This window comes from Peromyscus eremicus, chromosome 4 (assembly GCF_949786415.1).
Source record: "Peromyscus eremicus chromosome 4, PerEre_H2_v1, whole genome shotgun sequence".
NCBI classification, from domain to species: Eukaryota; Metazoa; Chordata; class Mammalia; order Rodentia; family Cricetidae; genus Peromyscus; species Peromyscus eremicus.
This window is the reverse complement of record NC_081419.1, coordinates 54,978,251-55,005,625: the sequence shown is the minus strand read 5'-3', so window position 1 is coordinate 55,005,625 and position 27,375 is coordinate 54,978,251. Positions and strand designations below refer to the sequence as shown.

The window sequence follows — 27,375 nt, the reverse complement described above, 5'->3', positions numbered from 1 at the left end:
TTTAAGTCTATGTGTTTACTTCTTATGGTGATCCATCCCCAAATAAAGTGAGTTTTAAAATCAATAAAACATCAGTCCAAGCAGATTTGTTCTGATTTCTTTATTCACCTACATTTCTAGATCTGGAAGCTTATCCCCAATGGTCAGTATGAGTTCCGAGTGAGGGCAGTGAATAAATACGGGATCAGTGATGAGTGCAAATCAGACAAAGTCGTCATTCAAGACCCCTATCGCCTCCCTGGACCTCCTGGAAAACCAAAAGTCTTAGAACGCACCAAGGGGTCTATGCTGGTGAGCTGGACTCCTCCTTTGGACAACGGAGGTTCTCCGATTACTGGCTACTGGCTGGAGAAGAGAGAGGAAGGCGGGACCTACTGGTCACGTGTTAGCCGAGCACCAATAACCAAAGTAGGACTGAAGGGTGTGGAATTCAACGTTCCACGTTTGATTGAAGGGGTGAAGTATCAATTTAGAGCCATGGCAATAAATGCTGCAGGAATCGGCCCTCCCAGTGAACCATCAGACCCAGCTGTTGCAGGAGATCCCATATGTAAGTATGTTTTATTTCTAGGACTCATTTCTAATGGGTAAAGTTACTATGTAGGTTACTCTTCAATTTCTCATAGTTTTATTAGAACCATTCATAGTGAAGTAAGTACATATATATACATATATATACATATATATACATATACATATATATACATATACATAAAATGGTTTTTAAACTCTTGGATTCAAACTAGTGTTTTTTTTCTTTATTAACCACATGATAAATGCACTATAAAGTAAGGGTTCAAAACTATCTCATTAGCTACTCTGGAAATCATTTTCCCCACTAAACAGTCAGACTCTCATAATAATTCAATAAAAAAGTAAAATGTTAAGTATTTGTTGAACAAAGACATCAAATTCTCAGGCAAAATATCTGAGGTCAAATAATGAAAAGTCTTGCTGGATCATATATGAGCAGATTGGCTCAGAAATTAAAATACAATTTCATAATTCAGTGTATTTTCTAAACAATACCTGATTGTACTCTCTGAAGAAAAACTTCAATTTTTTCATTCAAAGATTTAATATACCTCCATGCTATAGCGAGCAAATATATAAAAAGATAGTCACATATTCATTCAGCAAATTAGTTTGGAGCATGGACTGTTCAAGAGTCTATACCAGACACAAGGTAGGGGGTGTTAAAACAACAGGCCAACAGGGTAAAAGAGTTTCATTGTTAGACAACATCAGAAAAGTATTATGATGTGGTGAGCAGAAACATTGATTCTGCCCCTAAAGAGCATTGAGATTAGTTTGTATCCAGAGGTTTTCCCAACTAGTGATGAAAATATTTTTAATTTTTCATATTGTGGAAAGTAAAATTTTCAGTTAAAATACACTTTTGAATCCCTTTAGTAGGATCTCAAAAGTAAATTACCTTTTCACCAATGGTGTGCTCACAGACTGTAACTCTTTTCACCAATGGTATGCTCACAGACTGTAGCTCTTTTCACCAATGGTGTGCTCACAGAGTATAGCTCTAGCCAGAGATAGGAGTAATCATTTTCCCAGAGATTGTTTGCTTTCTGTTTATGCATTAATACTAAAAGAAATACACTCTTATTATACTTTTTCAGCACTTCAATTTTAATATGATAACAGACAACAATAAAAGTCTTATATAGTGAAAGTCTTATGGTATAGATAAAAAATAGCATTCCATTACTTTACAATGTGATGTTCATTTGTTTGTTCCTTATTAGACCCCCCTGGGCCACCTTCCTGCCCAGAGGTCAAAGATAAAACAAAATCAAGCATCTCACTAGCATGGAAACCTCCAGCCAAAGATGGTGGCAGCCCTATCAAAGGCTACATTGTAGAGATGCAAGAGGAAGGTACCACTGACTGGAAGAGAGTCAATGAGCCCGATAAACTTCTCACTACCTGTGAGTGTGTGGTGCCTAATCTGAAAGAGCTCAGGAAGTACAGGTTCAGAGTGAAAGCTGTCAATGAAGCTGGTGAGTCTGAACCAAGTGACACAACCGGAGAGATCCCCGCCACTGATATTCAAGGTACTCATTTTACTCAGCTTATGCATTCACCTTTTTTGGATCATACTGTGGAATTAATGTACTGGAGATGGAGCCGTTACCTCTTTAAGAAGTGTTAGCTAACTGCTGTCTGATTACCCATGTATTGCAGAGGTTCCAGAGGTTTTCATTGACATTGGCGCACAAGACTGCCTGGTCTGTAAAGCTGGCTCACAGATCAGAATCCCTGCTGTCATCAAGGGACGCCCAACACCGAAATCATCTTGGGAATTTGATGGAAAGGCAAAGAAGGCCATGAAGGTAATGAGTCTATGATTTTCCTGTGTCTTCCATTGAATAACCAGAAACAGTATTGAAAACATAATTGTCTTCTTTTCTAATAGGATGGAATTCATGATATACCTGAAGATGCACAGGTAAGAGGCGATAGCTTAATTAATTAGGAATGTGATTGACCTTAGTAATGCTGTGATCTCATTCGATATACAACTACAATTTTCTTTGTACAGCTGGAGACTGCTGAAAACTCATCTGTCATCGTTATCCCAGAGTGTACTCGAGCTCACTCAGGCAAATATAGCATCACAGCCAAGAATAAAGCAGGACAGAAAACTGCCAACTGCAGAGTTAAAGTCATGGGTAAGAAAAACATACATAGTTGCTACAGAATCAGAGCAAGTTGTTTTCAGTATCTAAGGAACAATGTTTACACTGTGGTTTGCAATGTTTACACTGTGGTTTACAACCAACAGATGCACCAGGCCCACCCAAAGATTTGAAGGTTAGTGACATTACAAGGGGGAGTTGCCGACTCTCATGGAAGATGCCAGATGATGATGGAGGAGACAGGATCAAAGGCTATGTTATTGAGAAGAAGACTATAGATGGGAAAGCCTGGACGAAAGTCAATCCAAACTGTGGAAGCACCACATTTGTGGTACCAGATCTCATCTCTGAGCAGCAATACTTCTTCCGGGTGCGAGCAGAAAACCGTTTTGGAATTGGCCCACCTGTAGAAACCATTCAGAGGACCACTGCTAGAGACCCAATCTGTAAGTTTCAAAACACACATTTAAAATACAGTCTCAAAAATAAGCTACATTATTAATAGCCATGCTTAACGAATCCTATAAACATTTTTACAGATCCTCCTGACCCTCCTATTAAACTCAAGATTGGTCTTATAACAAAGAACACAGTACATCTGTCATGGAAACCTCCAAAGAATGATGGGGGCTCTCCTGTCACCCACTATATTGTTGAGTGCCTTGCATGGGACCCTACCGGGAAAAAGAAAGAAGCATGGAGACAGTGCAATAAGCGTGATGTGGAAGAGTTGGAATTTACGGTTGAAGACCTCATAGAGGGTGGAGAATATGAGTTCAGAGTCAAAGCTGTCAACGAGGCCGGGGTCAGCAAGCCTTCAGCCACTGTTGGGCCTGTGATTGTCAAGGACCAGACATGTACGTGTTTAATGAGAATTTTGTTCTCTGGGGTTGCCTTCCTATGTATCTAATAATATAAAAACAGTACATCTATCTATCAGAGTGTTTCCATGGGCTTCATGTAGGCATGGCCATATTATTCAATTACTTATTACCCCATTACGGACAGAATTAGCAAATGTCCTTCCATGTTGCTTTTACTATAGACAAGACACGTCTAATTTCCTTCTTGTAATTTTCTCCAAGGCAAGCTGTCTTATCTCTCAGAAATTAAGGGAATTAAAGGGGCAGGAAGCTAGTAATTTGCTTAGCACCTGCTAAGACCAATGTATCTTTCTAATCAAGACTTTCCCTTTATTTGAGAAAACCCATTTCAGTTTTGAGTTCTGGAAGATAAAATACATATACAAATAAGTCTCTTCTAATTATTGTTACCATCACTATTACTGTGTGTTGATTTGGTTGATTGCAATTGTGCCAATCCTTTCCGCACACTCATAATAAATTTGTAGAAAATAGAAAACTGTTTGGCTTCTACCAGAAACTATATTTCTTATAAAAATTCACATCAGAACCTCTGAATAAGCATGGAAATGAATTTATAACTCTGCAAATTATTTTAAAAAATCATGACCTGAAGTACCAAGCATAAACTACTATGATATTCACTCCTTGCTGCCCTTTGTCAGAATTTTCATTTGTATGATGAAGCATGATGAGGGAGAGGTAATAGCAGATAGGTGGCTGTTTGTAGATCCAATAAAGGATAGCTACATGTAATTGCCCCCAAACTAGTATAATAGTGTTAAAGAGAGTCCCACTCATTATATCAACTTGGACAACGAAGTCTGAATACAGTCGACCCAAATAGGCTTTACAACCACATTAAATTTCACATTCTAGTCTTTAGGGCTTTTTGCTCCCTATGTTCACATTTGTTCTTGTTGTTAATTTTCTAGGCCCACCATCAATTGAGCTAAAAGAATTCATGGAAGTGGAAGAAGGAACTGATGTTAATATCGTGGCTAAAATTAAAGGTGTGCCGTTCCCAACTCTCACCTGGTTTAAAGCTCCTCCAAAGAAGCCTGACAGCAAAGAACCTGTTGTCTATGACACCCACGTCAACAAACAGGTGGTGGATGACACCTGCACTCTGGTTATTCCGCAGTCCCGCCGGAGTGACACTGGCTTGTATTCTATCACAGCTGTAAACAGCCTGGGGACAGCATCAAAGGAGATGAGACTCAATGTCCTTGGTAATGATTGCACTGTTTGATTAAAACTACATGATTTTCTAATTCATAAACAAAATTTGGCTTTAAAAATCATTCAACTAATAAAATCTTCTTTTTTAAAAAAATCATTTAGGTCGTCCTGGCCCCCCTGTGGGACCCATAAAGTTTGAATCTATTTCAGCAGATCAAATGACACTATCTTGGCTCCCACCTAAAGATGACGGTGGGTCTAAGATTACAAACTATGTCATTGAGAAAAGAGAAGCTAATAGAAAGACATGGGTACGTGTCTCCAGTGAACCTAAAGAATGCATGTACACAATTCCCAAGTTGCTAGAAGGCCATGAATATGTGTTCCGAATCATGGCCCAGAATAAGTACGGCATCGGAGAGCCACTTGACAGCGAACCGGAAACAGCCCGAAACCTTTTCTGTAAGTAGGACAACATTTTCACATATGAGGTCATCCTTTTCTTTCTTTCTCTCTTTCTTTCTTTCTCTCTCTCTTTCTTTCATTCTTTCTTTCTTTCTTTCTTTCTTTCTTTCTTTCTTTTCTTTCTTTCTTTCTTCTTACCAATTAATATGTTTTCCTCACAGCTGTCCCTGGAGCTCCAGATAAACCAACAGTGAGCAGCGTGACCCGTAACTCCATGACTGTCAACTGGGAGGAACCAGAATATGATGGAGGCTCTCCTGTGACTGGGTATTGGTTAGAAATGAAAGACACCACTTCAAAGAGATGGAAGAGAGTTAACCGAGATCCTATCAAAGCCATGACTCTGGGTGTTTCTTACAAAGTTACTGGTCTTATTGAAGGTTCTGACTATCAGTTCCGAGTATATGCAATCAATGCTGCTGGTGTGGGTCCAGCAAGTCTCCCCTCAGATCCAGTGACTGCTAGAGATCCAGTTGGTAAGCCTTTAAATCATCCTTTTAAAAAAATGGTTTCTAAAAGTACCATGGAAATCAAGAATACTGATGTATACTGGTTCTTTCCAGCTCCCCCTGGTCCTCCATTCCCCAAAGTGACAGACTGGACAAAATCATCTGTGGACTTAGAATGGTCACCTCCATTAAAGGATGGTGGATCCAAAGTAACTGGATACATTGTTGAATTTAAGGAAGAAGGGAAAGAAGAATGGGAAAAGGTAGATAAAACATTCATTAAAGAGATGTGCTGTGAATAAGTTTTAAATAGATTTTCTCAAGCCCGTTTGTTTCTGTCTATGTTTGAGATTAAAAATCAGAAAAAATAACTGTTTATGTCAAATAATGTCAGGAGTAGGAAGTGTGAAGAAGATCCTATATTGAGGAACAAAATAGTTAGTTAGAAAAATAAGTTCTAGCATTCAGTAGCACAGTATGATGACTATAGTTTACAATATTTTATCATATATTTTGTTTTAAACTGGAAGGGTTTGAAATCTCCCAACAGGTAGAAATAGTAAATATTTAAGGAGATGGAAATGTTTATTGCCAGCTGTTTATACATAATGAGTTATTATACTGTGAGTAGATACAGTTAGGATGGCTCAATTAAAAACAAAAATTGAGCCATCAAAAGTTAAATCATGCTATTCATTTATCTTTTGGTTATAAATCCTGGAAAGATGGAACAAATGAACAGTACAGTTTTTCCCATCATTTGCCATTGATTTTTAAACATAATTCCTAGCAAGTCATTCACCTATTGTCTGTAATATCTGATCCCTAAAGCTTCCTGAGAAGAGTAGGTAGGTAATGGTTTTACTTGAGAAAGTTATTAAAGGAGCAACATTGTACATTAGATATAATATACACATTTATATTAGAAATAGTCTAATTATAAAAATGTTGGTTATTCTCCCCAGGGTAAAGATAAAGAAGTGAGAGGGACAAAACTAGTTGTGACTGGATTAAAAGAAGGAGCATTCTACAAGTTCCGAGTAAGAGCAGTCAACATTGCTGGCGTTGGAGAACCTGGAGAGGTCACAGATGTCATTGAAATGAAGGACAGAATTGGTAATTACCACTACTTCTGCTAGTTCATCAATATTTAAGCTATAGATTGAAAGATGGAAGTCACATTTGCCATTTTCAATTGTTTCCCAGTGATGCCTGACCTTCAGCTAGACGCCAGTGTCAGAGACAGAATAGTGGTCCATGCTGGAGGGGTGATCCGAATCATAGCCTATGTATCTGGGAAGCCACCTCCAACTGTCACTTGGAGCATGAATGAAAGAGCCTTACCTCAAGAGGCTGCCATTGAGACCACAGCCATTAGTTCGTCCATGGTGATCAAGAACTGCCAGAGGAGCCATCAAGGTGTCTACTCTCTTCTCGCCAAAAATGAAGGCGGGGAAAGAAAGAAGACAATTATTGTTGATGTACTAGGTAAGTAATTTCAATTTGTTGATGCAACATTTTATTTTATGTTACTTCTTTTCAAGACAGGATTCTCATTGTGTAGCTCTGGCTGGCCTGGAACTCACTATGTAGGCCACAAACTCAGAGATCTGCCTGCCTCTGCATCCTGAGTGCTAAGATTAAAGGCGTGCGCCACCATATCCAGAAATGCAACTTTTTTTTTAAATCAGCATTATAATTATATCCGCAACAATGCTATGTTGCAATAAGACTATGTTGTAAATGTTTTGGAAAATAAGAAAAATAATTCACTGTCCATTTTAGAATTTTTTAAATGTTCCTCTTCACATGTTTTATCCTATATGTATTCCACATTGTTATACTCCTGCTACACATATGAAGGTTTATTTTGTTTTCATTTTTTTAGTGTGTATGGTGTTTTGTCTGCATAGATGTATGTGTGCCATTTGTGTGCAGCATTTGAGGAAGCTAGAAGAGGGTATCAGATATGCTTGAACTAGAATTACAGATGGTCGTTAGTCGCCATGTGTTTGCTGGGGACCAAATCAAGGTCCTCTGCAAGGGTTTCAAGTACTCTTAACCGCTGAGCCCTCTCCATTCCCCTAGGTGAAGTTTTGTGTGCTACATTTTTTTTTTGACAAGACATGCTACCTTGAGGACCTACTGTGTGGTTTCATGGTCTTTATGGAGGCACTTTGCCCAAAAATGTTCATGAATGTTTAAAGTTTCTAACCATTCAGATCATGAAACTCCATCCTTATTTACTAACTAGTGTAACATTGAGGAAACCTCTATTAGGAATTCTGTATTCCAAGAGAACCAGTGTATGTGATTGTCAGTATTGTGTGGTTAGTCACTGAAGATAAGTTCAGCTCTGACAGCTTCTTCTGTGTCTTTTGTCTGCTTTAATCCCTCATTTGCTCAGAAAGTGATACTATCCCATGTAGTATTCATAATTCAGTAGAACCCCACTCCAAACAGCTACCATTTCAATATATAATGGTCAGTCCCATAGTAATATAAGTAATAAAAGATAGTTAAAAGTATTTCATGCATCAATAACTCCACAGGTTCTTAGGTTTCAAGTTTCTAAGCACTTTTACTCATCAACAAATACTACTTTAATTAGATAAGTGGGTGTTTCCATATTAAAATCCCAACTTCTAAAAGTCAGGGTCTTCTGTACCCATAACTTACTGGTCACCCATGTTAAAAAAAAAAATCTCTCCCTGTTTCCCACTTAGAAAAGGCACAAGAGCTCAAACCACTCTCTACTCCAGTTTGCAGCTCCCCCCTCCTGTCGCACAAATTTTGTTTCTTTAAAGGGAATATTATTCTCTCTACTTATTATTAAAATGTGGTAACAAATAATTAGCATAAACCTACTTCATTTAAAAATATGATTGAACTCTAATCCCACCTATTTGAGAGGCTAAGGAAAGAGAATTGTGAGATCGGGGCCAGACTAGGAGAACAGGCAATAAAGTGAGAGCCTAAGCTAAGATAATTGGAGAGAGAGAGAGAGAGAGAGAGAGAGAGAGAGAGAGAGAGAGAGAGAGAGGAGAGAAAGGATGAAGATGAAGAAGAAGGGAAGGAAGGAAGGAAGGAAGAAAGAAAGAGACAGAAGGACATAGATAATAGAAATTATAGACACACAGACAGACGTGGTTAAATATTGTTAGTATAACAAAAAAAACAACTTCATTAACAAGCACAAAAATCTTATTCTCTTCTGTAGCACATTCATGTCTTCACTTTAAAAACAGGGTAACGTTTTGACTGAGCATAGGAGACAAAAGGCTTCAAATCTTTTCCTCTTGTCCGCAGATGTTCCAGGACCTGTTGGAGTACCATTCCTCTCTGACAACCTAACCAATGACTCCTGCAAACTTACGTGGTTCTCTCCAGAAGATGATGGAGGCTCTCCAATCACCAACTATGTCATTCAGAAGCGGGAAGCTGACCGCAAAGCATGGACCCCTGTGACATACACAGTCACTCGGCAGAACGCTACTGTACAGGGTCTTATTCAAGGAAAATCCTACTTTTTCCGAATTGCAGCTGAAAATAGTATTGGCATGGGCCCATTTGTTGAGACACCAAATGCACTTGTCATCAGAGATCCAATAAGTAAGTACAATTGAAAACAAGTTTATAGTTAACCACTTTGGTATTCATTTAATACAACACTATGGTGTGCATATGAGTGTGTGTGTGTGTGTGTGTGCACATGTGTGTGCCTTACATGTTAGTCACTTGTCAAGCACTAAGAAGACAACTGATAAGTATCGGGTGTCATTGTATTTGTGACTGTGAAAGAAGTGGCAGGGATGTGTATGAGTCATCAAATTCCTACCCCGTATTTATTCCATTGTTTTGTTTTGTAAGTTTGCCATTCAATGATATAAGTTAAAAACTGAATCATTTTCCTAATTCTCAAACTCCTGACTCTGAAGACCTTTTGTTATTTAACCCAAATGAAGCTCTATTTCCTCATCTATCTTGAGGACATCGGGTGCCTTGGAATCTTTCTCACCCTAATAGTTCTATGGTGAGAACAGTTTTGAGATTCATTGAAGCTGATGGTTTGGTTTTTAAAAGTAATGCTCAGCAAATGGTACTTACGCTACTCTTCTACATTCCCACTGTGACACTCTTCACTGTTATAATATTTCCAGCTGTACCAGAGAGACCCGAAGACCTAGAAGTCAAAGAAGTCACTAAAAATACTGTGTCTTTGACTTGGAATCCTCCCAAGTACGATGGTGGATCCGAAATTATTAACTATGTCCTGGAGAGCCGCCTCATTGGCACTGAGAAGTTCCACAAAGTTACAAATGACAACCTGCTTAGCAGAAAATACACTGTTAAAGGCTTGAAAGAAGGTGATACCTATGAGTACCGTGTCAGCGCTGTCAATATCGTTGGACAAGGCAAGCCATCATTTTGCACCAAGCCGATCACTTGCAAAGATGAGCTGGGTATGTGTCTGCTACAGTTCACACTTTGAAAACATCTACATCTATAACCTTATCATAGGACAGCAAAACTGACTCCTGTCTGTAATTCTACATTTCAGCTCCTCCAACCCTTGACCTCGACTTCAGAGACAAGCTTACAGTCCGAGTTGGTGAAGCTTTCGCCCTCACTGGCCGTTACTCCGGCAAACCAAAGCCTAAGGTTGATTGGTTCAAAGACGAAGCTGATGTGCTGGAAGATGACCGCACTCACATAAAGACTACTCCCACAACACTTGCTCTCGAGAAGACTAAGTCCAAACGCTCAGATTCTGGAAAATACTGTGTAGTTGTAGAGAACAGTACAGGCTCCAGGAAAGGTTTCTGTCAAGTCAATGTTGTTGGTATGTTTTATTAATCTTATCAAAAATAATAGACCCTTTTTCCTTTTAGGAGCAGAAGTGATGATAATGTTTTCTTTCTGCAGACCGTCCTGGACCACCAGTAGGACCTGTCATTTTTGATGAGGTCACCAAAGAGTACATGGTTATTTCTTGGAAGCCACCTCTAGATGATGGAGGAAGTGAAATTACCAATTATATTATTGAGAAGAAGGAGCTGGGTAAAGACATTTGGATGCCTGTGACATCTGCCAGCGCTAAAACAACATGCAAAGTCCCAAAACTGCTTGAAGGAAAAGATTATATCTTCCGGATCCATGCTGAGAATCTGTATGGAATAAGTGACCCTCTGGTGTCTGACTCAATGAAAGCCAAAGACCGTTTCAGTATGTAATATGGTGGGGGGATGACCCAGTGCTTGACAGCATTATTAGGGAGGTTTAAACTTTTAACACATTTCGCTAACATCTATTACAGGAGTTCCTGATGCACCTGAGCAGCCAATTGTCACAGAGGTCACCAAAGACTCCGCACTAGTAACCTGGAACAAGCCAAATGATGGAGGAAAACCCATCACAAACTACATCCTGGAGAAGAGGGAAACTATGTCTAAACGATGGGTTAGAGTTACCAAAGAGCCTATCCATCCATACACTAAGTTTAGGGTTCCTGACCTTCTAGAAGGATGCCAGTATGAATTCCGGGTTTCTGCAGAAAACGAAATTGGTATTGGAGACCCAAGTCCACCATCCAAACCAGTCTTTGCTAGAGATCCAATTGGTACAGTATTGAAACATTCATTCAGTGTTCATATTACCCAACCTTTCTCGGCTATATTTTAACTTCTTTTAATTTTTTTCTTTTATTATGTAGCTAAACCAAGCCCACCTATTAATCCTGAAGCAGTAGACACAACATGTAATTCAGTTGATCTAACTTGGCAGCCACCACGTCACGATGGTGGGAGCAAGATACTGGGATATATCGTGGAGTACCAGAAAGTTGGAGATGAAGACTGGAGACGAGCCAATCACACTCCTGAGTCATGCCCTGAAACTAAATATAAAGTCACTGGTCTCAGGGATGGTCAGACCTACAAGTTCCGAGTGCTGGCAGTCAATGAGGCTGGTGAATCAGACCCGGCCCATGTTCCTGAACCAGTTCTAGTAAAGGACCGACTTGGTGAGTGAGATGTTGGGATCTGCAATTGTGACCAAATAGGTGCCTGTTGTATATGCTTTACTATAGTATGCACTAATGAATCCAACCTGAAGGCATTTTTCCTTGTTTTAGAACCTCCTGAGCTGATCCTTGATGCCAATATGGCAAGAGAACAACACATTAAGGTGGGTGACACCCTAAGACTTAGTGCCATCATCAAAGGAGTGCCATTCCCAAAGGTGACCTGGAAAAAAGGAGACAGAGAGGCTCCAACAAAAGCACAAATTGATGTCACTCCAGTTGGAAGCAAGCTTGAAATCCGTAATGCTGCCCATGAAGATGGTGGAATTTATTCCCTAACTGTGGAGAATCCAGCTGGCTCAAAAACTGTCTCAGTAAAAGTACTGGTGTTAGGTATGCATTTTAATATTCATGCCATTTTTTAAAAAAAGAACACCTCTGATACATATTTTTTTCTTGTCACTTATCTATTATTTAATACTTTTCAGATAAACCTGGGCCACCTAGAGATCTGGAAGTCAGTGAAATTAGGAAAGATTCTTGTTACCTGACTTGGAAGGAGCCACTGGATGATGGTGGTTCTGTCGTGACCAACTATGTGGTTGAGAGGAAAGACGTTGCCACTGCCCAGTGGTCCCCTCTTTCAACCACGTCGAAGAAGAAGAGCCACATGGCTAAACATCTGAATGAAGGCAATCAGTACCTCTTCCGAGTAGCTGCTGAGAACCAATATGGACGTGGTCCTTTTGTTGAAACACCTAAGCCCATCAAGGCTCTGGATCCTCTCCGTGAGTTACTCTCTCTGAATATACAATTACTGTTTAACTAGATTTGGGGTTATTGCTTATTCATCATAACTTTTCTTTCAAAGATCCCCCAGGGCCACCCAAGGACCTACACCACGTAGATGTCGACAAGACTGAAGTCTCTCTTGTCTGGAATAAACCAGACCGTGATGGCGGCTCGCCAATCACAGGATATTTGGTGGAGTATCAAGAAGAAGGTGCCCAGGACTGGATTAAGTTCAAGACTGTGAAAAACTTAGAGTGTGTTGTTACGGGCTTACAACAAGGAAAGACCTATAGATTCCGAGTAAAAGCGGAAAATATCATAGGTCTTGGTCTCCCTGACACAACTATCCCAATAGAATGTCAAGAGAAACTAGGTGAGTTTTGGATTGGCGTTATTATTTTATTTCTTCTTTAAATTATTCGTACTGTGAAAATTCAAATCTAATGACCTCCTGTTTTCTTTCTAGTGCCTCCATCTGTGGAATTAGATGTGAAATTAATTGAAGGGCTCGTTGTAAAGGCTGGTACCACAGTAAGATTCCCTGCCATCATAAGAGGTGTACCTGTTCCTACTGCAAAGTGGGCAACTGACGGGATTGAGATTAACACAGATGACCACTACACAGTTGAGACCGACAGCTTCTCATCAGTGCTGACCATTAAGAACTGCCTAAGGAAGGATACTGGGGAATATCAACTCACAGTTTCCAATGCAGCTGGTACCAAAACAGTCGCTGTCCATCTTACTGTTCTTGACGTTCCCGGTCCACCAACAGGTCCTATTAATATTCTGGATGTCACACCTGAATACATGACCATCTCATGGCAACCCCCTAAGGATGATGGAGGAAGCCCCGTGATAAATTACATTGTCGAGAAACAAGATACAAGGAAAGGCACGTGGGGTGTCGTCTCTGCCGGAAGCAGTAAGCTCAAGCTGAAGGTCCCCCATCTCCAAAAAGGCTGTGAATATGTTTTCAGAGTCAAAGCCGAGAACAAGATGGGTGTGGGTCCTCCCCTTGACTCCACACCTACTGTTGCTAAACACAAGTTCAGTCCTCCATCTCCTCCGGGTAAACCAGTGGTAACGGACATTACTGAGAATGCCGCGACAGTGTCTTGGACCCTGCCAAAATCTGATGGCGGCAGCCCAATAACTGGCTATTACGTAGAACGTCGAGAAATAACCGGCAAGTGGGTGAGGGTCAACAAAACACCTATCGCTGACCTGAAGTTCAGGGTGACCGGACTCTATGAGGGAAATACATATGAGTTCAGAGTTTTTGCTGAAAATCTTGCTGGATTAAGCAATCCATCCCCAAGTTCTGATCCAATAAAAGCTTGCCGGCCCATCAAACCACCAGGGCCACCTATAAATCCTAAGCTGAAAGACAAGAGCAAAGAATATGCCGACCTGGTGTGGACAAAGCCCCTCAGTGATGGTGGCAGCCCCATTCTCGGATATGTAGTAGAATGTCAGAAGCCTGGCACAGCACAGTGGGATAGGATTAATAAGGATGAGCTCATCAGGCAGTGTGCCTTCAGGGTCCCTGGACTGATTGAAGGGAATGAATACAGATTCCGCATAAAGGCAGCCAATATTGTGGGTGAGGGAGAGCCAAGAGAACTCGCAGAATCTGTGATTGCAAAAGACATCCTTCATCCTCCGGAAGTAGAACTTGATGTTACATGCCGTGACGTCATTACCGTTCGGGTGGGACAAACCATCCGCATTCTTGCTCGAGTCAAAGGCAGACCTGAGCCAGACATAACTTGGTCTAAGGAGGGCAAAGTACTGGTCAAAGACAAGCGGGTCGACCTCATCCACGACCTACCTCGTGTTGAGTTACAGATTAAAGAAGCTGTCAGAGCTGACCACGGCAAGTATATCATCTCTGCTAAGAATAGCAGTGGACATGCCCAAGGGTCAGCCATTGTTAACGTCCTTGACAGACCCGGGCCTTGCCAGAATCTGAAGGTTAGCAATGTAACCAAGGAAAACTGCACAATTTCTTGGGAGAACCCACTAGATAACGGTGGCTCAGAAATTACAAATTTCATAGTAGAATATCGTAAACCAAATCAGAAAGGCTGGTCAATCGTTGCCTCAGATGTCACCAAGAGACTGATCAAGGCCAACCTGCTAGCCAACAATGAATACTATTTCCGTGTTTGTGCAGAGAATAAAGTAGGCGTTGGGCCAACCATTGAAACAAAAACTCCGATTCTGGCCATCAACCCTATTGACAGGCCCGGTGAGCCTGAGAACCTTCATATTGCAGACAAAGGAAAGACATTTGTCTACCTAAAGTGGCGACGGCCTGACTATGATGGTGGCAGCCCAAATCTATCATACCATGTTGAGAGGAGGCTGAAGGGCTCTGCTGACTGGGAAAGAGTACACAAAGGAAGTATTAAGGAAACCCACTACATGGTGGACAAGTGTGTTGAAAACCAGATTTATGAGTTCAGAGTACAAACTAAGAATGAGGGTGGGGAAAGTGATTGGGTAAGGACAGAGGAAGTTGTTGTGAAGGAAGACTTACAGAAGCCAGTCCTGGATCTAAAATTAAGTGGGGTGCTAACGGTCAAAGCTGGGGACACCATTAGACTCGAGGCAGGTGTGAGAGGCAAACCATTCCCAGAAGTTGCCTGGACCAAGGACAAAGATGCTACAGATCTAACAAGATCACCACGGGTCAAGATTGATACCAGTGCCGAGTCATCGAAATTCTCTCTTACCAAAGCCAAGAGAAGCGATGGTGGTAAATACGTCGTCACGGCAACTAATGCAGCCGGCAGTTTTGTGGCCTATGCTACCGTCAACGTTTTAGATAAGCCCGGTCCTGTAAGAAACCTGAAAATCACGGATGTGTCCAGTGATAGGTGCACTATCCGCTGGGATCCACCAGAAGACGATGGTGGCTGTGAAATTCAAAATTATATTCTAGAAAAATGTGAGAGCAAGAGAATGGTATGGTCAACCTATTCCGCTAATGTCTTGACACCCAGTGCTACAGTGACTCGTCTCATAGAAGGAAATGAATATATTTTCAGAGTCCGTGCAGAAAACAAGATAGGTACAGGACCTCCAACAGAAAGTAAACCAGTCATAGCAAAAACCAAGTATGACAGGCCTGGCCGTCCTGACCCTCCAGAAGTCACCAAAGTAAGCAAAGAAGAGATGACTGTGGTTTGGAATGCCCCCGAATACGACGGTGGGAAGTCTATCACAGGATACTATTTGGAGAGAAAGGAAAAACATGCCGTCCGCTGGGTCCCTGTTAACAAGAGCGCCATCCCTGAGAGACGCCTGAAAGTGCAGAATCTCCTCCCGGGACATGAGTATCAGTTCCGCGTCAAGGCAGAAAATGAAGTTGGCATTGGAGAACCAAGCTTACCATCAAGACCAGTGGTGGCAAAAGATCCCATAGGTAAGATGCTCCTCCTGTTTCTAACATTAAGCCAGTTCTTAAACTTACATGTAGAAGTATTTGACAAACAGGTTGCTCCACATTTTTTAAACAGCATTTTAGCTAGTATTTCTCCAAATAGACCTTTTATCATGTCATCAAAAAATATGTGCTGGTAGATTCTAACTTTTAGAAAGGAAAATAAAGTCGTCCTGGGAATTAAGACATTAAAATGACCTTGTTTGGATTGAAAATGAACTATAAAATTATACATTAAAATATCATGGGGCTGAGGAGATGGCTTAGTTGGTAAAGTGCCTGCCACAGAAGCCTGAGTGCAGGTCACCAGCACTCATGTACGAAGCCAGGCATGACAGCACACATCTATAACCCTAGGGCTAAGAGAAGAACATAGATAGGCAGATCCCTAGAGTTCACTGGTCACCCAGTCTAGCCAATTGGTAAGCAGTAGTTTCAGTGAGAGGCCCTGTATCAAACAATAAGGTGGAAACCAATAGAGAAGGATACCCAGGGTTGACCTCTGGCCTAAACATGCATGAACTCATATGTACACACACTCAAACATGAGCACACATATACAGTAAACACAGAAAAAAGAATAGAATCAGCCAGGCAGTGGTGGCACATGCCTTTAATTCCAGCACTTGGGAGGCAGAGCCAGGCAGATCTCCGTGAGTTCAAGACCAGCCTAGTCTACAAAGCAAGATCCAGGACAGGCACCAAAACTATATGGAGAAACCCTATCTCAAAAAACCAAAAAAGAAAAAAAATAGAATCACTAGTGATAATTAATTATGTGTACATTTAATTTTTTTATATAATTTACTTTCAGAACCACCTGGTCCGCCAACCAACTTCAAAGTGGTTGACACAACCAAAAACTCCATAACTCTGGCATGGGGAAAACCAGTCTATGACGGCGGTGCACCAATAATCGGATACGTTGTAGAAATGAGACCCAAAATAGCTGATGCCTCCCCGGATGAGGGCTGGAAAAGGTGCAATGCTGCCGCTCAGCTGGTCCGCATGGAATTCACAGTCACCAGTTTGGATGAGAACCAGGAGTACGAGTTCAGGGTGTGTGCCCAAAATCAAGTCGGCATTGGGCGCCCTGCAGAACTAAAGGAAGCCGTCAAACCCAAGGAAATCCTAGGTGAGGCTTCTCTTTAGTGGTGGGTACCCATCCACATCCATTCCCATGGGGCTCCCTCATGTCTGAAGAGTCAACTAATGTCTCTCATGTCATCTGCAGAGCCTCCGGAGATCGACTTGGATGCCAGCATGAGAAAATTGGTCGTAGTGAGAGCAGGCTGCCCTATTCGACTATTTGCAATTGTGAGAGGACGACCCGCCCCCAAAGTCACGTGGCGCAAAGTGGGTATTGACAATGTGGTCAGAAAAGGACAAGTCGATCTAGTAGACACCATGGCCTTCCTTGTCATCCCCAATTCTACCCGAGATGACTCAGGAAAATACTCCTTGACCCTTGTGAACCCGGCAGGAGAAAAGGCTGTTTTCGTGAATGTGAAAGTACTAGGTACGTCATCCAAAAGCTCATTGTTTTTCCTGCTCCCAGAACAAATGAGTTAGTAAGAATGCTGATGAGACACGTGTTCTGAGTCTGTGGCTCTTTACAGATACGCCTGGACCTGTGTCTGATTTAAAAGTTTCGGATGTCACTAAAACATCATGCCACGTGTCCTGGGCCCCTCCTGAAAACGATGGTGGGAGCCAAGTGACACATTACATTGTGGAGAAACGGGAGGCAGAAAGAAAGACATGGTCAACAGTTACACCCGAAGTGAAGAAGACAAGCTTCAACGTAACCAACCTTGTCCCTGGGAACGAATATTTCTTCCGAGTAACCGCTGTCAATGAATACGGCCCTGGGGTCCCAACAGATGTCCCCAAACCTGTGCTTGCCTCAGATCCTCTCAGTAAGCCATCTCCTTTCCTTCTCCTTTCGACTCTAGTCATCTAGTTTATCAAGGTCAAGAGATCAATATGATTATAATCTACTGGAAGGAACTTGATTTATGAAAGCCCACAGTGCAATAAGTATCTAACTCCCCCAGATAAAACTGGTATTAGTTGCTTCATGTTCTACTTTATTTTCAAGATGTTAAACTACACATCCCATACACTTTAGTACAAAGGTCAGACTGAAACTCTCACATACATGAACAAAGGGGATTATAAAGTTACCTAATTCTCTAAATTGTGTTCTTTTCCTAGGTGAGCCGGATCCTCCAAGAAAACTTGAAGTGACAGAAATGACAAAGAACAGTGCCACACTGGCCTGGTTACCTCCCTTGCGTGACGGGGGTGCTAAAATTGATGGCTATATCATTAGTTACAGAGAGGAAGACCAGCCTGCAGATCGCTGGACAGAGTACTCGGTGGTCAAAGACCTCAGCCTTATCGTCACTGGCCTAAAGGAAGGAAAGAAATATAAATTTAGAGTTGCAGCCAGAAACGCTGTTGGAGTCAGCCTGCCAAGGGAAGCTGAAGGAGTCTATGAAGCCAAAGAACAACTGTGTACGTTGTTTTCATTTTCTGTGTGTGGATGTGTGCTTGAGTGAATATCTGTTCCTCCTATCTGGCTCTTCTGAGTAGCAGTTTCTAAATACTAAATAATTATGTTTATCTTTATAAGTACTCACTGCTTCCTTTATACCATGTGATGAAAAGCTCGTTTGGGTTGACATTTCTCCTTGAGTTATCAAGTTCTGTGCACACAGAATAGGAAACTGTACCTAGGCTTATATAGGCTATATCTGATATTTTCTATCACATTTAAGAATTTTTAAAAATATTGGTAGCTTGGTCCTCTTGTTGGCCTCCTAACAATGGGAACAGGGGCTGTCTCTGACTCTTTTCAGGCTTTTGGGACCCTACTCCTCATTCTGGGTCACCTTGCCCAGCCTTAATACATGGGGAGGTGCTTAGTCTCACTGCAACTTGATATGGCACATGCCATGTTGATACTCACAGGAGACCAGCCCTTTCCAGAACAGAAATGTAGGACTGGATTGGGAGGTGGGAACAGAAGGGGGCTGGGGGGAGGGACTAAGAGGAGAGGAGAGGAGGGAGGGGAAATGGTGGCCAGGATGTAAAATAAATAAATAATTTTATTTAAAAAATTTCAATTACAAAAAACTGGTTATAAATTCAGTCATTAATCTGAAACACCTAGTGAGCTACAACCCACAATCTAAAAAAAAAAAAAACCAAAAAAAAAACACAGAAAAATTTCCCACCTAAGAAAATGGGTTTTGTTTTCACTCCCAGTGCCACCAAAGATCCTCATGCCCGAGCAAATCACAATTAAAGCCGGGAAGAAGCTCCGCGTCGAAGCTCACGTGTATGGAAAGCCCAACCCGATCTGTAAATGGAAGAAAGGAGATGATGAAGTTGTCACATCCAGCCACCTGGCCATCCATAAAGCAGACAGTTCTTCGGTTCTGATCATAAAGGATGTCACCAGGAAAGACAGTGGTTACTATAGCCTCACAGCAGAGAACAGCTCCGGGACAGACACTCAGAAAATCAAAGTTACAGTCATGGGTAGGTTTCACATAAGACAAGCGGCTATTAAAATATGGAGATCAGAAAGGTTACTTTTCTTAACTATTAAATCTCTGTTCTTATGTTTCTTTCCTCTTGGTTTATGCAGATGCTCCTGGGCCCCCCCAGCCTCCATTTGACATTTCTGATATAGATGCTGATGCTTGTTCCCTGTCTTGGCACATCCCTCTTGAGGATGGAGGCAGTAACATCACCAATTACGTAGTAGAGAAATGTGATGTAAGCCGTGGGGACTGGGTCACAGCTCTAGCTTCAGTCACCAAGACTTCCTGCAGGGTTGGAAAGCTGATTCCTGGACAGGAGTATATCTTCCGGGTCCGTGCTGAAAACAGATTTGGCATTTCCGAGCCTCTCACATCTCCAAAGATGCTTGCTAAGTTCCCATTTGGTGAGTATTTTTGTTGTTGTTGGTGGTGGTGGTGGTGGTGTGTGTGTGTGTGTGTGTGTGAGAGAGAGAGAGAGAGAGAGAGAGAGAGAGACAGAGAGAGAGAGAGAGACAGAGAGAGAGAGACAGAGAGAGATTCTTTGTAGACTATTAGTGTAAGAAGAAACTGACACTTCCTTGTCTTCATCTCTAGATGTTCCTAGTGAACCAAAAAATGCACGCGTCACTAAGGTCAACAAAGACTGCATATTTGTTGCATGGGACAGACCTGACAGTGATGGAGGAAGCCCCATCACTGGTTACTTGATTGAACGCAAAGAAAGAAACAGTTTGCTCTGGGTGAAAGCTAATGACACTGTCGTCCGTTCAACTGAATACCCTTGTGCTGGCCTCGTAGAAGGTCTAGAATATTCATTCAGAATTTATGCCCTAAACAAAGCTGGATCCAGCCCACCTAGCAAACCAACGGAATATGTAACTGCAAGGATGCCAGTAGGTAAGTAACCATTGTTTAGAATTGTAGAGATACATTTAAATCTTTCTTCTAGAAGTTAGCACTTTCATCCTGGAATAGGCTCTAAGTCTTACCATGAAAATGTACTACATATAAATGTATAGCAAGCACTCAAAAGTAGATACTTGATCAATGGCTGACATTACATGATTGTTACCCTGTTGAACACCACAGGAGCGATGCGTGAGGAGTTGAAACTTCGGCTTGTAAGACCAACACTGAGAATATTTCTCTTTGCTTTAGATCCTCCAGGGAAACCTGAAGTTGTTGATGTCACCAAGAACAGTGCATCCCTTATCTGGGCCCGTCCAAAGCACGATGGAGGCAGCAAAATTATTGGCTATTTTGTAGAAGCTTGCAAACTTCCTGGTGATAAGTGGGTTCGGTGTAATACCACACCTCACCAGATTCCCCAGGAAGAGTACACAGCTACTGGGTTAGAAGAGAATGCTCAGTACCAGTTTAGAGCGATTGCCAAGACTGCTGTGAACATTAGCCAGCCTTCTGAGCCTTCCGACCCAGTGACAATCCTTGCAGAAAATGGTAAGATTCTATTGCATATTATAACACTTACAGTATCTGTGATGGTCATGTCTCCTGACAAAAACAAACAACTAAATGCATACCTATGGGAAAGGGGAAAATAAATGATAAGGGGTTGACTTTGTATTCAGCACTAACAATTATACTTACAAAGAATCTTAATAAGTAAAACAAAATGGCAGGTTACAAAACTGAGGACTGTAGATTTTAATCACATATATTCACAGCCTAGTGTTGGAATTGTGGGAATTTACTTTTATCTATTTGCAGTATTGTCAAATTTCTATATTAAACTTACTTTACTTTCATAATGAGTATGGAGCTTAAAAATCAGTGGCTGAGGGAAGAGAGATAAGCAGGAGAGAATGTCAGAGTGTCAGTCGGACAGGAAGAATCAGGTTTGGTGACCATGCATGGTGCCAGAATTAATAATACATTATAGATCTCAAGATTACCAGGAGAGTAGGCTGTAGGTGTTCTCAACACTCAATATAAATGTTGACTGAATAGGTGAAGTAACTGTTGTATGAGTTTACTTGATTGAATCATCCCACAGTGCATACTTTTGCAAAAATATTGTACTCACAAATGTATATAATAATTATTAAATAAAAATAAGGCTGTAGGACTAGGGGTGTAGCTCTATGGCATAGCACTTGCCTAGCATGTATGAACCTGGGTTAAATCCAAAATACTAAAAGTTCATAGTTAATAACCAGATAAAAATCTCATCCATGAAACAAGATCAAATCTCATTAATGAAACAAGTCTGAATTTATCACAGTAATAATTATACAATACAGTTTTGCATGCATTAAGACCTTCAAACTTCTTTCTTTCCAGTTCCTCCCAGGATAGAACTCAGTGTTGAAATGAAGTCTTTGCTCACCGTGAAAGCTGGAACTAATGTCTGCTTGGATGCTACTGTGTTTGGTAAACCAATGCCAACAGTTTCTTGGAAGAAAGATAGCACACCAATAAAGCCAGCAGAAGGCATAAAGATGGCAATGAAGCGGAACTTGTGTACCTTGGAGCTATTCAGTGTGAACCGGAAGGACTCAGGGGACTATACCATCACGGCCGAAAATTCCAGTGGTTCCAAGTCAGCCACCATTAAGCTTAAAGTACTAGGTAATTAAAGCATTTGATTACAATCCCATGTTTCACTTGAGCTGTAAAGTTTACAAGCCAATGAACTGCTGTAATCCCAACATCTGGAAGGAGACAGGAGGATCAGAAGTTCAAGGTCATGCTCACCTACTCAGGGAGTGCCAAACCAGCCTTTTCAACAGATGCCCTGACTCGAGCACAACAATAAACAAAGTATTTCCTGAGAATAAAGTTAATAGTATTACAGAATAGTGTTTCTGATCTCTACAGAGTATTAGTGATCACATATTCCAGCTACCTAGGATTGTGAAAAGTGAGGTGACTTCTAGGGTCACACAGGAACTTGACCGTATAAAGAGCGTAGCCCACTGTCTAGACCTTTTCTCCGTGTTCATTCCCCTTTTTAGTAAAATAGTTCACTTTTCTTCTCCACTCTTTCAGATAAACCAGGTCCTCCAGCATCTGTCAAAATCAACAAGATGTATGCAGACCGTGCAATGCTGTCTTGGGAACCTCCTCTGGAGGACGGAGGCTCAGAAATCACCAACTACATCGTGGACAAGCGTGAAACAAGCAGACCCAACTGGGCTCAGGTCTCTGCTACTGTGCCCATCACCAGCTGCACCGTGGAGAAACTTATAGAGGGCCATGAATATCAGTTCCGTATCTGTGCTGAAAACAAGTACGGAGTGGGCGATCCCATCCTCACTGAGCCAGCGATTGCTAAAAACCCATTTGGTAAGAACAGTGTCCAGCAGTTTGCCCTTTGCTTTTAAATACTATCCTTTTGCTTAGGAAACTAACTTATCATTCCATCTCTACAGACCCACCTGGACGCTGCGACCCTCCTGTCATTAGCAATGTCACCAAAGATCACATGACAGTCAGCTGGAAAGCCCCAGCAGATGATGGTGGCTCACCGATCACTGGATACTTGGTTGAAAAGCGGGAAACTCAGGCAGTTAACTGGACTAAAGTCAACAGGAAACCTGTCATAGAAAGAACATTAAAAGCCACGGGTCTCCAGGAAGGCACTGAGTATGAATTCCGAGTTACCGCTATAAATAAAGCTGGACCTGGCAAACCCAGCGATGCGTCCAAAGCCGTTTACGCTCAGGACCCACTGTGTAAGTGTGCTTGAGAGAGTCCCACGCTCTATATGCAGCATTAAACAGCCAGAAAGGAAGTTGTCACTGAACCTTTTTGTTGTCATTTGTCCTCAGATCCTCCCGGCCCACCAGCTTTCCCTAAAGTGTATGATACCACCCGTAGCTCTGTGAGTCTGTCATGGGGCAAGCCAGCCTATGACGGAGGGAGCCCCATCATTGGTTATCTTGTGGAAGTAAAGCGAGCTGATTCTGACCACTGGGTGAGGTGCAATTTACCAGAGAAGCTACAGAAAACCCGCTTTGAGGTGACCGGCCTGATGGAAAACACAGAGTATCAGTTCCGCGTGTATGCTGTTAATAAGATCGGGTACAGTGACCCCAGTGACGTGCCAGATAAACACTGCCCCAAGGACATCCTAAGTGAGTACTACCAACAGACGTAGATGAGACTTTCTATCTATCATATTCTAAGAGAGAGAAACAACTCTCAGGCAGACGTATCTACAAGTCCCAGGAGCACAGGTCAGGAGGGGTAGGTGGCCGAATGGGATGAAGATGATAGTGGTTTTCAAAAGAATGTGGGATTTTATTCTAAGAATAAAGAGGGTTGTTGTTTTTTTTAAGTCATGGCCTATTTATTATCCTTCTGCTTGTTATTTACTCTCCCAAACAACCCTTCTATAGAGATATATAAGTGGAAGGCTCTTTTTTTTTAAATGAGGATTTATTTGTTATGTATACAGCGTTCTACCTGTATGTCTGTCTGCTTGCCAGAAGAGGGCACCAGATCTCATTATAGATTGTTATGCATTATAGATGGTTGTGAGCCACCATGTTGTTACTGGGAATTGAACTCAGGACCTCTGGAAGAGCAGCCAGTGCTCTTAACCACTGAGCCATCTCTCCAGCCCACAGAAGGCTCTTATAAGTCCCTTTCTTCTATTCATTTCATCTCCATAACTCCTTCCCACCTTAAAAAGTTTCTCAGTGGTATATTTAATCTATTACATACTTTTCTTCCTACCATGAAATAACAAAGGGAGCCAGAGTTTAGGCAGGATGCCTTCACTGAATGTAAGAAAAAAAAATCAAGGTTGGTGGAAGCATTCTTTGAACACAGATGGAGGCTTAGATCTGCAGGGTTCATGTGAAGAGGGGTGCAGGTCCTTTAAGGAATACTTGGTTAGGCCAAAAGTGCATTGAAAAATAGATCTTGGGGTCTAGAGAGATGGGTCAGTGCTCACAGGGCATACTGCTCTTCTGGAGGATCTGAGTTTGGATCCCAGCACCTACATCAAGTGGTTTAACGGCTGCCTGTAACTTTACCTCCAGGGATCCAATGCCCATGTCTGGCTCCGTGGGCTCTGCACTCACATACACAAACACACACATAAACACATATTTAAAAATGAAAATAAAATATTTTAAAGAAAAAATGAAAAGATCAATAGAGTACTGAATTATTAAGGATGTTTTTAAAAGATGAGAAATTAGTTTTACAAAGGAAATGTATTTTAGGAATGATAAGGACAGTCTTTGGAAATACATGTGATGCTGAAATTTTTATGACTTTAACTTTCTTCACCCCCAAATGAAACAGTTCCACCTGAGGGAGAACTTGATGCCGAGTTAAGAAAAACCCTCATTCTACGTGCCGGAGTCACAATGAGGCTCTACGTGCCAGTAAAAGGACGCCCCCCTCCAAAGATTACTTGGTCTAAACCAAATGTCAATCTAAGAGAAAGGATTGGACTGGACATAAAGTCAACTGACTTTGACACTTTCCTGCGCTGTGAAAATGTGAACAAATATGATGCGGGAAAATACATCTTAACCTTGGAGAACAGCTGTGGGAAAAAGGAGTACACTATTGTAGTGAAAGTGCTCGGTAAGTCTGTTAAGAAAAGCATCGTGTGTGTTTGGAACCATACCTGTATATTTTGTGAATGTGCCGTTTCTTACTTAACCTCTATCTGTTACTCAGATACGCCTGGACCACCTGTCAATGTGACTGTCAAGGAAGTATCCAAGGACTCTGCATATGTCACCTGGGATCCTCCCATTATTGATGGTGGGAGCCCCATCATAAACTATGTGGTTGAGAAACGGGATGCAGAGAGGAAGTCCTGGTCGACAGTGACAACTGAGTGCTCAAAGACGAGCTTCAGAGTCTCTAACTTGGAGGAGGGGAAATCCTACTTCTTCCGAGTGTTTGCTGAAAATGAGTACGGCATCGGTGACCCCGGGGAAACCCGTGACGCTGTCAAAGCTTCTGGTGAGCAATGCACTATGACCCGTCCTGGTGAACCACCGCCCACCTTGGTTATCTGGGGCTTAGACTCATCCTTTCTCCTCTTCTAGAAACCCCTGGACCTGTGGTTGACCTGAAAGTGCTGGCCGTAACTAAGTCATCTTGCACCATCGGCTGGAAGAAGCCCCGGAGCGATGGTGGAAGTAGAATTACTGGCTATGTGGTCGATTTCCTGACCGAAGAAAATAAGTGGCAGAGGGTTATGAAATCAATGAGCCTGCAGTACTCCACGAAAGATCTCAAGGAAGGGAAGGAATACACCTTCAGAGTGAGTGCTGAAAATGAAAATGGAGAAGGGACCCCAAGTGAAATCATGGTCGTGGCGAAGGATGATGTTGGTAAGCATCTCCCTATGCATCATCACTTTCTCTCTCCTGTCATCAGAAGTGTATGCTGGAGCCCTAACACACCGGCTTACCAAACGGATACCTTTCAAAACTACAGTGATCCGAGGTGATTGTCTGGTCTTAGTAATTTCAATACAAATAATTCGTCTCCACTTTTTTTATTTTTACAGTGGCTCCTGATCTTGACTTAAAGGATCTACCTGATTTGTGTTACTTGGCTAAAGAAAACAGCAATTTCCGTCTTAAGATCCCCATAAAGGGCAAGCCAGCACCATCAGTGTCTTGGAAGAAGGGGGAAGATCCTCTAGCAACTGACATAAGAGTCAGTGTTGAGTCAACTGCAGTTAACACAACTCTTGTAGTATATGACTGCCAAAAATCTGATGCTGGAAAATACACAATCACACTCAAGAATGTTGCTGGCACCAAGGAAGGAACTCTCTCTATAAAGGTTGTTGGCAAGCCTGGCATCCCCACTGGACCAATCAAATTTGATGAAGTCACAGCAGAAGCCATGACCTTGAAGTGGGGCCCTCCAAAGGATGATGGGGGTTCTGAAATCACCAACTATGTACTAGAGAAGAGAGATTCTGTGAATAACAAGTGGGTGACATGTGCTTCAGCTGTCCAGAAAACCACCTTCAGAGTCACTAGACTTCATGAGGGCATAGAATACACCTTCAGGGTCAGTGCTGAAAATAAATATGGTGTAGGAGAAGGCTTGAAGTCAGAGCCAATTGTTGCCAAGCATCCATTTGGTAGGTGTATTGAAGTAAAAAAAATAAAGTGAAATATGGCTTTGTGGAGGAGGTTCCTTCTTATAAATCTTACATTATCTGCCTTTCCCTAGATGTGCCTGATGCTCCCCCACCTCCCAATATTGTGGATGTCAGACACGATTCAGTATCTCTAACATGGACAGATCCCAAGAAAACAGGTGGCTCTCCAATTACAGGTATTTAATTTACTGTTATCCTTGGACTTTTATATCAGTGTTCCTTACAAGCACTTTGTTTATAAAATTATCTGCATAGCCAGTAATGCATTTTTCTTCCCATATACACAGTTAATACTTAATTCAATTGAAAAGCCCCCAATGTAACAGTTCATTGACTTTTAGAGCTAATATCCACTGTTTTTCAAAAGAAAAGGTAATAATTATGTATATTGCAAGAGGAAAAAATGACATCATGCCTAGATGATAAAAGTATAGGTAACAAAGAAAAATCCTTTCAATATATCTGCAAAAATAATAATTGGGTAAAATGTGTGTGAGTGTGTGTTTTAAACCAATCTGTATAATGTCTATCTGAATTGATATGTTCATGGTCATTTGTAGGGTATCATATCGAATTCAAGGAAAGAAACAGCCTTCTATGGAAGAGAGCTAACAAGACTCCTATAAGGATGAAAGATTTCAAAGTGACGGGATTAACTGAAGGTCTTGAATATGAATTCCGAGTTATGGCTATCAATCTAGCAGGAGTGGGCAAGCCAAGCCTGCCATCAGAGCCGGTTGTGGCACTTGACCCCATTGGTAAGCCATTAATAAAGAAGAGCTTAGGGGACTGTGCTACGTGAAGCAAGCATTGGTAAATTTGATGGACT

General features: G+C 41.7%; 1 protein-coding gene across 1 annotated transcript in view; it reads left to right on the top strand.

The window, feature by feature from the left end:
- Nucleotides 1-27,375, top strand: part of Ttn (titin) — a 272,282-nt gene that overhangs the window by 193,432 nt on the left and 51,475 nt on the right. Inside the window, 41 exon segments of the mRNA XM_059260758.1 lie at nucleotides 121-550; nucleotides 1,761-2,069; nucleotides 2,200-2,348; nucleotides 2,432-2,464; nucleotides 2,558-2,687; nucleotides 2,801-3,100; nucleotides 3,194-3,511; nucleotides 4,453-4,749; nucleotides 4,862-5,161; nucleotides 5,326-5,640; nucleotides 5,728-5,876; nucleotides 6,579-6,729; nucleotides 6,820-7,101; nucleotides 8,923-9,225; nucleotides 9,774-10,076; nucleotides 10,175-10,456; nucleotides 10,540-10,839; nucleotides 10,931-11,233; nucleotides 11,327-11,635; nucleotides 11,747-12,028; nucleotides 12,124-12,423; nucleotides 12,507-12,800; nucleotides 12,894-15,860; nucleotides 16,693-17,013; nucleotides 17,113-17,397; nucleotides 17,498-17,797; nucleotides 18,096-18,398; nucleotides 19,152-19,427; nucleotides 19,537-19,836; nucleotides 20,027-20,329; nucleotides 20,591-20,890; nucleotides 21,734-22,021; nucleotides 22,442-22,738; nucleotides 22,825-23,127; nucleotides 23,224-23,529; nucleotides 24,710-24,997; nucleotides 25,094-25,384; nucleotides 25,471-25,758; nucleotides 25,938-26,525; nucleotides 26,618-26,722; nucleotides 27,107-27,304. Coding sequence (XP_059116741.1) covers nucleotides 121-550; nucleotides 1,761-2,069; nucleotides 2,200-2,348; nucleotides 2,432-2,464; nucleotides 2,558-2,687; nucleotides 2,801-3,100; nucleotides 3,194-3,511; nucleotides 4,453-4,749; nucleotides 4,862-5,161; nucleotides 5,326-5,640; nucleotides 5,728-5,876; nucleotides 6,579-6,729; nucleotides 6,820-7,101; nucleotides 8,923-9,225; nucleotides 9,774-10,076; nucleotides 10,175-10,456; nucleotides 10,540-10,839; nucleotides 10,931-11,233; nucleotides 11,327-11,635; nucleotides 11,747-12,028; nucleotides 12,124-12,423; nucleotides 12,507-12,800; nucleotides 12,894-15,860; nucleotides 16,693-17,013; nucleotides 17,113-17,397; nucleotides 17,498-17,797; nucleotides 18,096-18,398; nucleotides 19,152-19,427; nucleotides 19,537-19,836; nucleotides 20,027-20,329; nucleotides 20,591-20,890; nucleotides 21,734-22,021; nucleotides 22,442-22,738; nucleotides 22,825-23,127; nucleotides 23,224-23,529; nucleotides 24,710-24,997; nucleotides 25,094-25,384; nucleotides 25,471-25,758; nucleotides 25,938-26,525; nucleotides 26,618-26,722; nucleotides 27,107-27,304 — 14,146 coding nt within the window.